The sequence below is a fragment of the Melospiza melodia genome, chromosome 9, assembly GCF_035770615.1.
Source record: "Melospiza melodia melodia isolate bMelMel2 chromosome 9, bMelMel2.pri, whole genome shotgun sequence".
NCBI classification, from domain to species: domain Eukaryota; kingdom Metazoa; phylum Chordata; class Aves; order Passeriformes; family Passerellidae; genus Melospiza; species Melospiza melodia.
Genome location: NC_086202.1, coordinates 19,610,190 through 19,627,905, shown reverse-complemented (window position 1 = coordinate 19,627,905; position 17,716 = coordinate 19,610,190). Strand labels below are relative to the sequence as shown.

Genomic DNA, 17,716 nt, shown 5'->3' with positions numbered 1-17,716 from the left:
TTTTCTAGGGATTTTGTTCTCATTGCAACTAACACATCAATTATCACCTATCATTTTCAGTTTTGAATTGTTTTCAGGAGCATCTTCCAGTCACAGACTAACTGGGCAGGTGGCTTCTGCTACAGCTTGCATCAGTATAGATACAAGCATTAAACTGATAGAACTCCAGATTTATTAGATAGATTTATAAACTGATTAGGGCTAGATTTATAAAATTATTTACTTTCAACTCTATCCATCTCTTCCCTTAAGCAACACAGCCACATTCTAAACAGAAACAAAAGAAAGAATCTTGGACTCTTTCCATCTGAGGAGATGCTATACTAAAAAGTGCTGCTTTTCAGACAAGAAGCCATGATCCAAGCTTTTCAAGGTCACTTGCAAGGCATGCACCAGTATTGTCATATTAGACTGGATACTGACTGTGGAGTTAATCAGTTCATTACAGTCATCTTACTCCACTTGCCAGCAGAGCAGAGGAAGGGAAGAGTGTGAACCTGTCTCACAGCACCCAAGTCAAGCAGCCATGTTAATGGGGCAGTCATTGAGTGACAGCACAGCCTAGACAGCACTAAGCTCTGCACCAACTGTCACCAAGCTACTCTGGGCCTAGGCAGCCAAGCCCATGAAACAGGAGACATGGAGGACAGGGGGCTGAGCAGGAAGGTGACAGAAGAATTCAGGACTAATTTGCAGGCCTGTAAAGCTGAACATTACAAAGCAGCATAATGGCTGCAGCAGCTCACAGTAAGAACACAGCCCAAGGAGTGGACATACAGTACCCCACATTGTATGCGGCTGGGCTGCACCACTGGACAGTCCCCAGTGCTCCTGGATGATCCATGTTCTTCACTCATGGCAAGTCTGTGGGACTCAGCTGGATTCTTCTCGTCTTCTGTTTCTGTATCAGTCACAGAGTCACAGCCTGAGTCTAAAATAAAGTATAGAGAGTCCTGTTGCCTCACTCCCCTTTGCTGAAAATGCTTATCACACCCATCCATCCTGAAAAACAGCTGTGAAGGTGATGGCATGGAACTTGCTATTCCTCTCAAAGTAATGCTCAGAAAAGGGGATCTAGTTGAAGAAAGGGCAACTAGAGAGTTTCCTCTTTTTTTCCCCTTAAGAGGATTTGAGGAGGAAATTACCAAAGACATGAAATCATTAGAGTAGCACTGAATATGCTTACGGAGCAAACAGTGGCACTCTGCTGAGCTGGATAGTCCCCTCGTGTTAAACAGGAAAATCAGCATGTGAATGTCTAATATTAGAATGATCAGCATCTGAACGCATCTGACTCAAGCAGCACTCTGATATACTCTAAGAATGGCAGCAGCCTTTAGTCTTACTTTCCTAAAATAAAACATGAAAACCATGTTTTATTTGTCATGTTTGTCATTTCAGTAGCATCTTTAGTTTTTTTAGTGCTGCTTACCCCAACTCCCCAACTTTGATTATTGCATCAAAAAATAAAATATGAAGCAGTAGTCTGAAGGGGTTCTGTTCCTTGGGCAAGAACCATAAGCTCCAGTATCTATACAAGAGTGAAATTGAAACCTTTGCATTGAAAAGTAACAGCACTTTACCTAAACAGAATCAAGAGCAGAATTAGCACATGTAAGCCGACAATATGTGTGTACAAAACCATGTTCTCACTCTCATTTCCCAAAACCAGCATGGATATTGATAGAAGTGCAAACAAACTGAATTGATACCACTGGCTGAAAAAACTTATCTACCCCTGCCAGGAAATACTTTTCTCAGCTAGAGAAAGGAAACCAAAGACAATTACGTAGCTACTTCGCACAGGACACTTTTTTAGCCAGTTTCTACTTCTTGATTCACATGGTTCACACCATTCCCCCCCCCATCTCCCAGAACACAAGGCAAAAGTCACTGACTCCACTTTGTCAGAAGACTATAATGACTTCTTAAACTATCCCCTGTGGTCAGAATTTCCCAAACTTTGTAAGCCTGTGAAGCAGTCAAGGATTTAAGACAACATTTTGGAATTTACATGTTATTTACTACTTAGTAAAAAAACAAATCCGTAAAGAGTAGTACAAATTATTTACCAGATAAAATCTCAGACTTGGACAGTCATTGTTCTTATATTAGTAAGAAATATTCTATTTAAAATGCTCAATTCTGATGGGAAAGACATAAGTGAGAACTGGGCTGTCAAACCTATGGCATCCATACATTGAAGCTGCCAAGAATTTTACTCAGAATCCTCCAATCTTCAAGCACATCAATTTTCCACAAATCAAGAGAGACAAAATAATTCTAGAGTGGGCCACCATTAGGAGTTCAGATCCTCCTAGTTTCAAACTGAAGCTAGAAGCCAGTCAGAAACTTTAACGTAGACATCTTCATAATTATTATTACCACCAAAGACTTAAACTTAGGATATTAGAAATGCTTTGTCACACAATTCTTTAAAAGGTATTTTCAATTCATTTAAATGGGATTTTAGGAATTATAAGAAATCAACCTCCTTGCTTTCAGGAGAGAAGTTTTAAGCCACAAAACTTTAGCAAACCATTCAGGTGAAATTTTTTTCACAAATTTTGGTGCACACACACTTAACTAAGTATGTGAATCTCTCCACATAGTATAAAAGCCTACTCACATGAGTACAAGTAGATTGCTGCATTAATGTTTGCTGTAGAAAGAAGAGAGCCAAAAATTTGCAGCTCTGAAGCTTAAATAAGGCATGACCACTAACACCAACATTTCTTAAACAAACCCAGAACAGTATATGTAATTTAGCAAACAGATTTTAATGCTGAACCAAATCTGAAGATTTGGCTAAGCAACTGCTTTGACACAAGGCTGAAGGCTGTACTGTAGGTGGTCTTTGGGATTTTCAGACTAGTACCAAATATTAGAAAATTAACTGAGGCATTATATTCCTTAACTCAGGGTTTCAATTTGTACTGTTCAAAGTCATCAGCTGCAAGAACCAGATACATTTGGGGAATCCTTCTCTTAGAGAAACATGGACTACTCCCACCTGGGAGTCCCAGGCTGCCCTGCTGCACAGAGGAGAAAAAGCACTGGTCCCACACCCTTCCCTTACACGATAGCTATCAATTCAGGTGTTTGGCATATGCAGAGCAAGATGCCATGCCTTCTGGGGAGAAGAGGCAACTGTTACTAGATTAGTGTCTCTGTAATCTCTGTTGGTTACTTCCAATAGGACTAAGTCAGAAAGGGTTCACTAAGTTCACAGCAGATGAGAGACCCTCTTGCACTACAGTAAGATATTGATGTTCCTGCAACATATGCACAAATGGACACTTGCCAGCATCCTGATCCTCAGGGCTTCATCCCCAACCCAACACAGAACCATTAGTGTGTTAATTTTTACCTCACTTGGCCAACGTGATTTTTCAGAGAAAAATCAAACCAAAGCTATGGATCTCAGCTACAATATCCACAGTAGGCAAGGGTAAGAGGAGTGGCAAGGAGGGAACAAGCCCACTAGTCTCTCTGCCTTAACAGTGTTATTTGATACTAGAAACCATTTAGCAAATAAAGAATAACTAGAGCTTTCAAGAAGTTCTGGCATTGCACTTCTGCATTCTTGTAACAGAGTTGACTGCCTGGAGGTCATGTGAACACAGAGCTGTTAGGTAATACAGGAAGAAGCACGCAGTGTTAATCAGTAATTGGATTAAAAGCTGAAAGAACAAGCATTCATTTCAGGTATGAATTATTCATCTGTTTTTTCATTCAGAAAATACTGAAATTGCAAAGTACCAAATTCCCACACCAGCAGTGAGGTGATCCTATGATTCATGTTGAAGTTCCAGCCATGTGCTAGTGACTGACTCATGAACATGCAAGGCCTGGAAGAGGTAACCATCCCATAACACTTGATAATACCCATGCTCTAAAGCATTGTTAGAGCAGGTTTCCCACCCACTAAGATACTTGAATAATGACAACCCATTTGCATACACAGACTCAGCAGTTGTAACACTGCAATTACAGTCTAGAGAGGCCATCACTGAGAAGAGCAACAGACTTATTAAAGTTAAGTGAATACCTGAATTAAGCTTCGCCATGAGCATGTGCTGTAGGTCAACACTCATAGTTATAAGAGGTTCTCCTTTTCTGCCCCCTTTGAAACAAAGGCTCCCTCAGGCCTCACTTGACGGTCTGTGAAACATTTGTGAGAATAGCAGCAAGGGGAGGAGATGTGGTCCAAGAAACCCAACCACATTTCCCCTTGAAGAACGTGCACCCCTCCAGGATGCATCAGCAGCTGAGCTGCAGAGAGCAGCCTCATGCTCTTCTTGCCTGCCCTGCTGGGCCCCCTGCACAGCTGTCCTGCAGACACTCACCCCAGGGAAAAGCCCAGGGGAAACACAGGCGTGGACATGTGCTTCAAGAGTCATTTAGCAGCTTTAGAAAGTCCTAGGAAACAACCAGCTATTTTGACCTGCTGCTGTAGAGCACACAGCTCTCCCTATCATCCATTTCCTCCTGGCGAAGCTGGCGGGCTATCGGCATGGAGCTGACAGCTGTGGTTTCTCACAAGTCAGCCCTCACACCAGAGGACATGTGAATGCTTGGAAGAAGTCAGCAGTCTGTCCAGAGCACTCTGTCACCCAGATATTAATGCTAATGGCACAACTGGGCAACAGCTTGTCTCAAGTTCCATGTGGGCAGAACAGCCCCTCGCTGACATCTGAAACACCTCCCATGCTGTCCATCAACCAGTTGAGACAATCAGCTCTCACAAGGCCTCACTATGCTTAGAGCAAGAGGGAAGACCATAAAAGAGAGTTCCTGCTTTCACCTGAAGCTTGCAACTGGCCAGTATCCTTTCCCAAGTGCTAGTAAGTCTCCCAGAGCAACGACAGCTACTTTTGCAAGAAACAGACAAAGTACTGACAAGTAGTTGGGGAAAGCAGGGAAAGTTATCTCTCATCATGCTAACATCAGAGCCCCTGCTTCACCAAGGAGATAAACATGCATCAGAGCAACATCTTGTGATAAACCCTCAGAACTGGGCGATACTGTAGCAACACTTCCCGTTTCAACTGAGCGGAGAGAAGCATGCAGAAAAACAGCAGTGTGAAAAACAAAACACAGAAATTTAGGACTTTGTAAAACTGTCCATGCAGAACAAAAAATGTATGGGACATCTTCGCTCCAAACCCCTCACCCCAAGCGGCTCATCTACAAGCACAGCACCTACAAACAGATTTTCAATTCTACGAAAAGCAGAGTCATGTTTCACATGTCGTGCAAAGTTTGAAACTACAATGAACTATTTCTCATCCTCCATCAAGGAAACAAGGTATATTTGACTGTCGAGTTTTACTAAGGTTCTTGCAGGTCTAGCAGTCAATTTGTGACTGGATCAAGTGTATAAACCAAAAGAAGTAGCTGGGGTGCACAGGAACAGGACAGAGATGGGGAAGACATTGAGGAAGAAGCAGGGTTCTGGCTACCCAGAGAACAGACATTGTGTACGTGACCAAAATCTCAAGCAAGAGAGGCTGGAATAGTTCACTTCCACTACTTCTGGCAGAAAGAGACAACACACACTGACAAGGCATATGCACAACTCTTACGACCCTCAAGGGTGCCAAGAACCACATGATATCCATCACTGATTCAAGCCTTCCTGAGAAGCCACAGGTAAGAAACATGAACATCCAGACTGCTAATTCATTATCTCCTCTTGCAGTACCTCCTTGCTTCAATTTAAGTGCAATGTGTAACGCTTTCATGACAGAAAAGACAATCCCCATAAAAGCCAACAAACCTGGAACTCCATCTCAGAGAGCTGGGCAGCTGTTTGGAAACACCCCACCAGTCACTGTTTGACTGAACGTGTGGTTCTACAAGTGGCTCCAGTAGATCTAAGACCACATTACTATTGCAAGGGCAGTCATGCCTTGCCTCTCCTTCAAATAATTTCTCTTGGAATACCGCTCTTGTAGTCCAACACCACACCCAATCAGACAGATGAAAGGTGGAAAATGAGGCAGACACTCTTTTGCAGCACTTCATGCTAAGGTCAGCCTATGCCACTGGTCAAACTTCCCCATGGGAAACTCAAGATACACTGTTATTCTCAAGTCACTTTTGAAAAACATGTCAAAAGTTTTCTGAGGTAATAACAAACAGCCATAAAAATGTTACAAAATGCAATCCTGGAAGTAAAACAACTGTCCAAGAAACCACAAAGGATCTGTGAAATAACTTAAACTCTGTTCCATACATGTCTCCAGACCTGCTCTCCAAAGCATCTTTTTCTTGACCACATACTTCTAGTGAGATTTTCAGAAATGACTTCAGCTGCTCCAGACTTAAATACGATCAATGATGGCCACTGGGCTCTTACTTTAAGCAAGAATCTTAAAGCCTTGCAGTTCTCATTAGCAGATACCTAGAATTAGTCTGAGACCATAAAGCAACCTGTGAGGAGATTGTCAGAACCACAAGCCACAGAGAAATACGCTTAGTATTTACAAGGTGCATAAAGACTATAACAGTCGAAAATTCTTAACCACAACAGTTTGTCCTTTACTATTTCTGGGCTATCACTGTCTCTATTTAGAAAGCTAATATGCACCTATGCTAGCACTGCTTGAATTTTAAATGCCATGAAAGAAAACCCATGATGTATTTTTATGTAAATAAACTGGGACTTTATGAAACACCTTGATGACAAACAATTAATCAATTCTGCAGCTGCGAAGATTATTTTAACTGCTTGACCCCATATGCTACAGATGGATAAGAACATCCACGCATTTCTCTCAGAGAACTCTCAGTATCACTTGGGAGCTTAGTTAAGGTTTCTCCAATTGCTTTAACCAGCTCTCTAAAGTCTCTGATTTTCCAGCAGCAGTCCTGTACACCCATGCACAGAGAGGCATGCAACCAGCATGTTCTCTCAACCTGAACTCCTTGTGCAAGAGCGTCAGTTTCCTCTTCTTGACAGGCAGTGAGAACCAGCCAGGCTGCTGAGCTGCCATATAACAAAGCAGGCTCTCATTTACACCCAGAGGCTGACTAATAGCTCACCCACTCCTCTTCAGTGAGCAGGGTCAAAGAACCACATCTTATGTCTAAACAAGATAGAACAGAGAAAAATATCGCTTTATGAATTCATTTAATTTTACCCCTTCAAAGAGGAGGGAGAGAGAACTGCATGCTAGCACCTCACATCTTCGAGACCAATCAGCTGGCAGAAGTCAATGTTGGATGTAATTAGCTGAGATAGAACTACTCAGAACATATTCCTCCACAGAGCACTGAGAGTGGAGAAGTAAACACCACATGAGAGTTCCCATCAAGTTTAAAAATACTTTGTGAATTTAGGTCTCTAGCCCTAAATGGCAGCTATTAGCAAAAGTAAACAAATAGATCAAATCAAATAATTACAGAAACAAAAAGCTGTAAGGAATCTCACATGTACTACAACTTCACCTATCTGGGTTGAGAACATCTGTCCAACATGACCTTAAATTCTGAGTAGCTTATTCCAAGATTTATCTTTACAGCCTGAGGCCAGCACAGGACCATAAAGATGATTAAGGAACCACAGCATCTTCCATAAGAGGAGAGGCTGCAAGAGCTGGAACTCTTCAGCCTGGGGAAAAGAAGACTCAGGGGAATCTTATATGGACAAGATAGCAGAAAATGAAAAAGAGGGAGCCAGACTTTTCCATAGTGCTCACTGACAGGAAAAGAGGCAATGTGCACAAACTAAAATGCATGAAGCTCCATCTGAACACAAGAAAACATTTTGTTACTCTTGAGGGTGGTCAAACATTGAAACAGCCTCAGAGAGGCTGTGAAGTGCTGCAGTCTCCACCTGCAGAGACATTCAAAACCCAACTGGAAATGGTTTTGGGCAACCTGCTTTATTTAACCATGCTTGAGCAGAAAGTTTAGATGATCTCAAGAGGTCCCTTCCAACCTGAATATGATCTTAAGTCTCATCTGTGGTTTCATCAGTGCAACAGAAGAAAGCCAGAAATTCAATTCAATTCCTTGACATGAACAGGAGGAAGAATTATACAGCTTATGGGGTTCTTATGCCATTTCCCTCTCAAAAAAGCTTTCTACCATGGTCTCTGGCATCTGTTAATGAGCCCCTCTGAAAGTGGCGTAACATTTCAGCTCTTCCTGACCTACAAAGTTAAAAAAAGTTCTCATTTTCCTTCTATTTGCCCAAGGCCCTCCATCTTCACCATATGTTTCCTTACACCGACTTCTGACCCTCTTATTTCACCAAAAGTTTGTTGGTACTCATCTTTCATTCTTGTCTCTTCCAGTGCACAAGAGCTCTGCTCAGCCAAGGCTGCCCTTGTCCTCCAGCAGCACAGTTCACTGCTGCTGTCATATTCAATTACCACCTCAGCCATCTCAGGCACATGTGGACTTCCCCGTGTTTTTACCCACAAGAGATGGCTTGGATGCAGAGGGCTCAAAGCCACTGAAGAATTAGTAAATGCTTTGGAAACATCAGCTTTTCAAGTGGGAAATTTGAAATGTTTCAAAGCAACATAGGTAGGGACAAATACCCTGAAGCAATTTGAAATGTCACATGAGCTTTGAGAACACATGAGGAAAGAAAGATCACTGCCTCTGACTGTGGCTCAGCCTCCCAGCTGCTCAATGCACACAGCACAGCTATCACAGGCCAGGCAAGAGGGGTTAAGCAGCAGCTGGTCACTGCACCCTGCTGGACCTGAGCTGGTGTGTACAGACATCCTGAACAAGATTGTTTCATCTGGAGAAAAGGAGACTCAGGGGGAACTTACTGCTTCCTACAACTACCAGAGAGGAGGCTGTAGGCTCTCTTCTCTCAGGCAACATGCAACAGGACAAGATGAAAGAGTTTCAAGTTGCTTCAGGGGAAGCTTAGATTGGATACTATGAAAAATTTCTTCACTGAAAGGGTGGTTGAACACCAGAACAGGCTGCCCAGGCAAGTGGTGGGATCACCATCCCTGGAACTGTTCAAAAAAAACCATGTAGATGTGGTATTGAAGGACATGGTTTAGTGGTACACATAGCAGTGTTAGGTTAGTAGTTGGACTCCATCTTGAAAATCTTGTCCACCCATAATAATTCTATTATTTCTATCCCCTTAGCACAGTTATTGCATAGTCTGAAAAAACTTCACCACAGATAAGAGGAGTACCTGCAAATGCAAACCTTCATGTGCTCTGTAGTTTTCCCAGAATTGAGAAACTTTAGAAGTAAAAATATCACATCTACAAGAGAGCAAGAGGCAGCATCAGCACATAGTTGTTTAACAAGGCTAGATGAATGTTTCCTCATTTCTGAATTCCTACTAAAATAATAAAAATTAACATAAGTTTCAGCATGTGGTGTCTGGGTGCCATAGTCCCATGATGCCCTAAACACCAACAGCTGTGCTAGAGGCAACAGCACAGCCTGCACAGGGCCAGCGTGCAGCCTCTGGAGAAGAATTTGCCCTGACTGCATCCTGTAGACCTGCACCACTATCACTATCTCAGGATTCAGCAATTTGGAAGCTGAAACAGAGAAATTTTAGCATCAGGCCTAGTTTTGACGCTGCTGTTAGAAGTACAGGTGAGTGCATGTGAAGAACTTCCCAGAGGAAGACACCCAGACCCAAACAATTTCAAATATGGTCATGAACTTTCTCTGCTAAGTGCTGTAAGAATTAAGGGCTGCCTTAATCAGGAAAAATTCAAATTTAACTAAGACCAGAGCAGAGGCTGTTGGTTCTCTGTGGGAGAGGTCTGCTGTCACAAATATTTTAAGTTACTCATGCTGCAACCAAATCATGCAGCAGATTTTTTTTTAACCAGCCAAGAAGAAAGTTTTCACAGTTTCAACCAAAAAAGGAACTATGTACACCTGGGGTTGTCTTCAGAGGAAACATCAGAACATTTGCATTTGAGGCCATTCACAGAACTTGTATAGAAGCACACAATAGAAGAGGTCAGAGTCATTTTTTCCCCACACAGAAGTAGGATCTGATACATTAATCCAAATACTTTGGCCATGAAAGCAGCCCACCTTAAATAGCTTCTTCCTTCACAAGAACCACAGTGACAGCAGATGGCTCACCTTTGCAACTGCTCTGATGTGCACAAATTTGACATGGCATGCAGGTGACAGTCACATCAGCTATGACTGCCATAACAGCAACCAAAGTCCAGAAATTCTGAATCTTTGTGTACCAAACTGTCTGGAACATGTTACAGCAGACTCCACAGCAAATGAGTTTAGTTTTACATCATTTTTTTTCTCCCAGTCAAGTGCTTTCTAGATATGCTGAAGTCAGTTTGAGATCAATGTATGCTTATTAAAGTGAGAAAACAGAAAACAAGCTGATTTTTTTTTTGTTATGTAGAAACAGCAATAAAAGTCCAAAGCACTAACTCCCTTTCAGAACACCTACATAAAGCCAAAGCACAGCTTGTTTCAGCCCATGCTAACTTGCAGCACAGGTGGAGAAGGACTTTAGATCCAACTGTGAGAAGTCAGACTCCAGAGCCTTTATGCACACAACACTGGACACACTGCCTCACTTATGCCACGGAACAGAGATAAATCTTAAGCCAAGATGCAACCACAGGATTCCAGTCTTGCTGAGACTGACAAAGAACACTGTAACCCTACCTATGGCAATGCCATAAAAATACCCAGGCCACCATGACTGCCCAGAGCGCTCCACCTTCATTTCAACAGAAACTATGAGAAAGTAATTCTACACACTTTTCTAGAGTTTAGGAAAATTTGGAATCAATTAAAACTCAGTACATTGGGTTTGTGTGGTCTCCAGCTCTTAATACTTCTGTGCTAGTAAGTCCTCTACATTAGTTACAAGGGGATCACCTTCAGACTGCTGGGTTATTTTTAAGGCCACCAGTGGAATTCTTCATTAATGTCTGCCTTTTCATCACAGGTAACAAAGTGATCTGCAGCCAGTATGGTTACATCTTTGATTTTAGGCCCAATGCTAAAGAATACATACTAGACTTTATTTTGGTTCTGGTATGACAGAAACAAGTCTGAAGAAAAAGATCATTCTTTTCCCTAAAATAAATTTTAAAAAGACAATTTTCCATTGATTTGGGTCAATAAACTGCAATATTTACAGGCAGTATTTTAAATATAGAAAGTTTTCATTTTCAATTTGCTTCAAAAGCAGCCATCCAAGACTGCTCAAATTCAGAAGTTGTCTGTGAGTTGCTGGTAATTTCTCCTGAATTAGGGACCAACCAACCAGGCACAGAAAAATTTGCTTGCATAACTTTCTTGTTTACAAGAGTTGGACAATTTGCTTTAGTTTGCTCTTTAAGTAAAGCACTTTACAGGTGTAAAAATACAAATAAACAGCACCACACATCTCCCTCCTCCAAGAAGAAAGCACAGCTCCTAGCTATGGTCTTACCTTCTGAAATCGCCCTCTCAACGGCTGCAAGGTAAGCATCAGGCTCATCATCATTTGTGAGTTCTTGCCACTGATCCCAGTCCTTGAAAAAGGTCAAAAAGTCATCACAGTCCGTAACACCACAGAACAGCTTGACCACTTTGCACGGGGGCCATAAAGCTTCCTGAAGGCTCTGCTGGATGCGAGGAATGTAAAAACTCTGCACCAGCTCAGCAGAAAGCAAAAGGATGATACTCCGACTCCTGCTGAACAGCTGCAGCTCCTGCTGGGAGATGGCAGAGCGCTCCTGCAGCTGGTAGCTCAGGATGCGCTGCTTTCCGACTCGCCAAGTAAAGAGGAAGAGGTTCTGCAGGTACTGGCACCATTCGGCAGCGTCACTTGCGTACACAATCAGCACATCATATTCTCCAGGGGCTCCTGTACAGGTGCAAGATGATCACAAGAGAAAGGATTAAATTCAAACCATGAACTCACCCACAGCTTTGGAACAAAAAACCCCACAGCACTGTCTCTAATTCCCGTCAGAAGCTACAAAGCATTTCAAAAGAACAGTAGCTCTATCTAAAGTGAGGTGTTCACTGCCACAAAGCAATTCTAAGGATGAATGAACTCCTACTTGCATCTACTCCACTAAATTTAAGTAGTTTTTTCATTTTTAAAAATGAAAAAAATTTAAATGGTCTTCCTATAAAGGAGAGCATTCCCTATGTAGTTTCAAGAGAAACAAACTACGCAGAGATTTACAGATTTAAAGCATTCTGATAAGGAAAAGAAAAGCCACAAAAACCAGGCCTTCAGAACAAACTAGCTTGAAAAGGGGAGTTCACTCTCACAAGTAAAGTTAAAATCATTTTAGGCAATTATATGGTCTCTGCAACGCAACTGCAGATCATTACATGCCCAGGCAGACACCAAAAATAACAACATACCTAAAATAACAAATGAGGTCACACAATGCCTACAGGAAGTCACTATGGCCCCCGTGGTGTTAGATATTTGCTCTCTTTGCAGCAGAAAGCAAACTGCCTGAAAAGCATGCATGTAACTGAGGGAACATCAGCCCCAGTGCTTGCACCACAGCCACTCTGTCCTTCAGGCTTCAGACATTCCACAGGGCTGTGTTAGAGTCCTTCCTCAAAATTGCCATCAAAAGCTTTCCCAACCATTTTTGGAGTGACAAAAATTCCCTCCCTTTAGAGGGAAAGAACTAATACAGTGGTGGTGGCCATAAGACAGGCCAAAATATGCCCACCAAAGTTGACTTCTTCCACAATTCTCTAGAGACAGGTTCTACCTACAGACTCATGCATTTCAGTGCTCTGGCACAAAAACACTTAAAAATGTTAACGGCTTGCTAAGAGTAGATGCAAATTCAACCAGTGTGACATGATGCAGTGCTCTCCCACCAAGCTCAAGGAAGCTTTTAAGTCTAAATTTAATTTTTCTTTTTACCGATGAAAAAGTTTACTCAAATTTGAAGTTTACAGCTCAGGTCCACGGTAAATTTCAGAGCTGAGCATTTAAAGTCTTGTTAACAAATTGTCTGCTAATTCCAGTTTGACTCTTTAAATGTCAACATTTTCATCTCCGTCATGATGCAAGGAAAGGCAATTTTTTCCAATTAAAGCAGAGAGCAATGCCTAAAATTTGGCAGCCAAAAAGAGGATCTGCAGAGTGAATTTACCTGAACTGAAGATGACAGTTTTACAGTCACCTTAGAAAAATTCAACCAAAATTGCACAGACTCCAAAGACTTGACACTATCACCTTCCCCAGAACCTTCATTGTGAAATTAAGGCAGAAACAATGTCTAAGCTGAGGGACTCCAGCCCTAAACTACACAATTAACAGCTTTAAACAGTAGCTCAGCAGAAGTGATACAATTGAGAAGGATGGAGATGTACTCAGTGCTTGACCAAGAGTGTTCCAGTTACCTGCATAAATAAGGAAGTCTCTAGCAGAGGAAGGATGATCTCCCACCTATGGAGAACGTGGCCAGTGCAGTGCTGACATAGTCACTAGGACAGCTGCATGTTTGGGAGTGAATACAGAACCACAGATGGAGGCTTGTAGGAGACAGCATTCCCAAAGGACAGGATCCAGCAAATTCAAAGTGGAGTCCTCAGGATTCAAAACCTTGGGGTCTTTAACCTAAGAGTGCAGAACTGCTGTGAAATAAGATGGCTTTCACAGCAGTGAGCACACCCCCATGGCCAACACATCACTGATAGTGGCTGAACACCACCAGGCAAAACCAACAGAATTACATGAGCAAAAACATGAAAACCAAGCAGAATTCAAGTTTTATTCTAGAAAGGGAGATGTACCACAGACTTCTGCTTCCACTGCCCTGGGCTGATTTACGTGCAGTACAGTGGGAAAGGACAGCACAACTGTCTGCTGAGAATGGAGCCCACGCATTGCGCCACGGCCAGATAAGCCCAACCTCAACAGATGAGGAGACCACACAATGACTCTCTGAGGTGTGCCCAAAGCTCTTAAAGTCCTACCCTGGTGCTCTCTGGCAGCAGCCCCACCTCCAGTCTCTGGAAGAATTAGTAGTGGCCTCCTGGGCACTTTTAACATTCTATAAAATGGAACAACTAATCCTGCCATTTGCCTTAGGAAGCACAATCACGCAGCTTCCACAGCTCCACTTGGGAGCCAACACGCCCTTCTCCAGGCTTTCAATGGAAGTAAGCAGCTGTGCTTGGAGACTGGGGGGAAGAGCCACTGGCTTTAAACATGCCTCGCACTGCAGGGGCACTAAGTATCCAAGAATCCCTCCCCTCTCTGCTATGTAGATAAAGGATGCAAACTGGACAGACTCACTGCAAATTCCCTGCCAGAGCAGTGCAACCTTTGCATCCAGCAGGAAGGAACTTCCTCTGGTGTTCAGGAAAGGTGCTGATTTCCCAGCTAGCACTGCTCTACAAGAACACCATTCCCCTTAACAGAGCTGTACCAGCTCCCCTCAGGCCTTCTTCCCTCAGCTCCTACAGCCTTTTACACACATGCAATCAACTGAGGAACAATGCTGCTAAAACAAGAACTGAGAAATAAAATTACTGACTCCACATGTAGAGCCCAAGTAACGCTCCATGTTCATAAGCAAAAATACTGGAAGTGGGTCTTGCAGAGCTAAATAAGCTTAAGTCAGCATTGGGACTGTTTAAAAAAATCCCCAAAAATCTAGAAATAACTTCAATTGCAACATTCTCCTTTAAAAGAAGAATGACTCAGGACTCTCCTTCCTGGACAATGCTATTATTTGTCTAACCAAATAGCTGCCTTTGCAGCACTAACTACTGTCCAGTCCTCAGGGAACCATGTAAAAAGAACACAGAACATTTCAGGGAGGTTTTTCACAATTCCTCAAACATCAGAAAAACTCAGAGAATACAGTTCAAAACATAATGTATACTCTGCCTATTGTAAGCATATAGGGAAATCCTTTGGTGAACACCAAACATTTATTTTTAAACCCTGCCCTTAGATAGATGGTTTGACAATGCTTTTGACAGACTGGTTTTGGGAAAGTCTTCAATTAAAGGAAGACATATATGAACGGAATATACAACAGCAAGATGAAGAAAAATGGTTGCCTGGTGCAAGTCTATCTTTCACACTCTCAAGTGTGATCCAGTTTAAATTTTAACAATACCTTGTCACTGGATTTCTAAGCTTAGAGTATTAATAATACTTTTGCTTCTGTTTACAAAATGTTAGCACTATTAACAACACTGCAGGGCATGTTCATTTACTTCCTAGAAAATCGTAAAGGCACAGTTCTGTTGTAGTTTGCAGTGATAAACCATAACCTTTGGAATGCTTTCCAGCTGTAACTGCCTCTCCAGTGTTAAGCTGCACACTTCACTACACAGCAACGATAAACTGATGAGATTACAAACCAGTACCATAGAAATGCCTAAGACCTATAATTGAAGTGTAAGCCCCACAAATTAAACAGCACAAATACTGATACAAAGCTTTCCCTAGCTCACAAACCACACATAGAATGGAAGAGGATGAAACAATTCAGTAAAAAACACATTTGCTCAGGGCAAGCATAGAGAAGTATGCATGACCATGTCATGTCTTCACAGTCTCTCTCTGAGAAGCAAACAAATCAGGCTCATATCCAGATTATATCTGCAAGTAGTGAGGTGATAATCTTTAGGCTCAGCCCAAACATGTGATAGTGGTTTATGGCCATATCATAAGGTTCTGATTACCACGGAAATAGCTAAACAATTCTGTGGGAAGCTGGCATATCAGGTCTGGGTAAAACTACATCTTACATTATCCACTGTTATTATCTATTATTTCATTCCATAACCAAAAAGGTTTGACCCTTTTTCAATTTACAGATCATAAACTTTTCCATTGTACTTGTGGGCCCCATAAAGAATATCCAGGGCTTGCAGTAATACACAACTTTTCTCTGTCATCTTTCACATACCTCTCATAAATAGACCATGATTTCTCATTGTCCACAGACCAGGTTAAAAAACTGAGACTAAATCCTTCATTCCAACTCAGAGGACCATATGCAGTGGCAAACAATTTATCTTCATCTGCCAGAAAAAAATCCATCTCCAATTCTGACTACATAAGAAAGGCATTATGTAACCTGTTGCAGTGTGATTTGTGATTCATGTGTATGGAGGATACAGAAATAATACTGTCCAAAACAACAATCCTTGATAGATGGGAATTCGCTCTTCATGAGAGACAATTGTCCATGGTATAAAGGAAACGCAACTCAAAGAGTCTTAACAATCAACTTCTTAAAAGAGAGAGCACTTCCAGGAAGTGATAGAAACTGCTGGTGGGCCATTAAGAGAAGTCCTCAGCACCTTCCACATTTCAGTATGTGAAGTGTGTGTATTTAAGTGATGTATGATGAAATAAATGCGTTCTCTGCATGCATGGAATGCACAGTAATAGTGATCACATGAGACTTCTTACCTCGACTGGAACAGAAAATCTTCACTTTAAATAAAATGCTGTAAACAAGCAAAAGGAAATAACAGAATCAAAGCAGATAAAATTTCTGCAAACCAAACTCCACAGAGAGGAACAAGAGATTTGCATTGCGATACGTTAATCTAAAATTGTTCTCTTTTTAAGGGTCTCTGTGAAATCACCTTCTGTTTATAAAGAGAAAAGTAGTTTTGCCCACAAGTCTCCTGAGGCCTCCATTTAGCTTATTTTTACCTCACAAGGAGATATGGGTCAATGAAACGCAAATGTTACTTCACACCCTGAGAATGGCACGTTTTTTCCTTTTTTAGATAAAACCCATACGCTTCCCTGCAAAGAGAGGAACTTGCAAATTGGGCATTAGCAAGACTTACACAATAGAGGCTAAACCCCTCTCCCCTTCAGTCTGCAGCTCTTATTCTAGGTAGTTTTACCTGCACATATGTCAGCTAAAACACTTTCAATTATGGCAAACCAGCTCAGCTTGGGATCCTGGGCCACTGTGGCAAGGAGCACCAAGTTATACCTCCAAAATGAAGTGGTGCTAAAGAATAAAGCAGTATTTCAGAAAAACTGACTTCTCTACGAAACATCACAGAAAAACGTGCAAGTAGTAAAGGCGGACAGGGGAAATTACCCTACAGATCACCCTCCCTCCAGAGCTCGCTGATCTGCCAAGCCGAAGTGCACTTCAGACGCAGGAAAGCTCTACCAGCAGCAGCCCTGAACTCCAGACAAGCGAAGCAAGGCGCGCTAGAAAGCGCTGCAGCCCGGCTAGAAGCGCGGGAGGCACCGCTGCTCTGAAGAGCGCCAGGGTTCCCTGAGCGCGGAGAGCGGAGCCCCCTCGCCCTCTGCCCGCAGCGGAGCGCCAGGGGCGCGCAGCGGCACCGCCCCGCGGGGGAGCGGGCAGGGCTCCGCCACGCTCCGCTCGGCGCGGGGCAGCTGCGGAGAGCGGCGGCCCGCGGGAGCACAGCGCGGAGAAGCCCCGCGGCACCTACCGGGGGCCGCCATGGTCCGGGGCTCCGGGGAAGGGGCCGCTGCCCGTCCCTCACATCGGCGGCGCAGCGAGGCGGTGCCGCATCCCCCCCGGCCGCTCCCTCGCCCTCGGCGCGGCCCGGGACTCGGGACACGGGACACGGCCCCGGGCTCCTCCCGGCCCCGCCTCCCGCCCGCGGCGCCCCCTGCAGAGCCGGGCATCGGGCGGCCCCTGCCCGGCCGCGCGTCGCCTTTCCGGGGCTCGGCGGGACTCTGCCCCCAGCAGGGAAACTGCCCCTTCCCGCTGCTCCAATCACACATTCCCTA

At 43.2% G+C, this 17,716-nt stretch overlaps 1 protein-coding gene across 4 annotated transcripts in view; it reads right to left on the bottom strand.

Moving 5' to 3' along the window:
• The window catches only part of PIK3AP1 (phosphoinositide-3-kinase adaptor protein 1), a 36,861-nt gene extending 19,368 nt beyond the window's left edge, over positions 1–17,493 (bottom strand). The window contains exons 1-3 of one of the 4 annotated variants that reach the window (XM_063163671.1): positions 17,413–17,493; positions 11,429–11,845; positions 783–931 (exon numbers count right to left, since the gene is read on the bottom strand). In XM_063163671.1, coding sequence (XP_063019741.1) covers positions 783–931; positions 11,429–11,845; positions 17,413–17,425 — 579 coding nt within the window. In that variant the 5' untranslated portion in view covers positions 17,426–17,493. Of the gene's footprint in view, positions 1–782; positions 932–4,051; positions 4,137–11,428; positions 11,846–15,890; positions 15,934–17,412 lie in introns of those variants that run through there. The other 3 variants (XM_063163669.1, XM_063163672.1, XM_063163673.1) reach the window with 3 other exon arrangements.
• Positions 17,494–17,716: the final 223 nt, after the last annotated feature.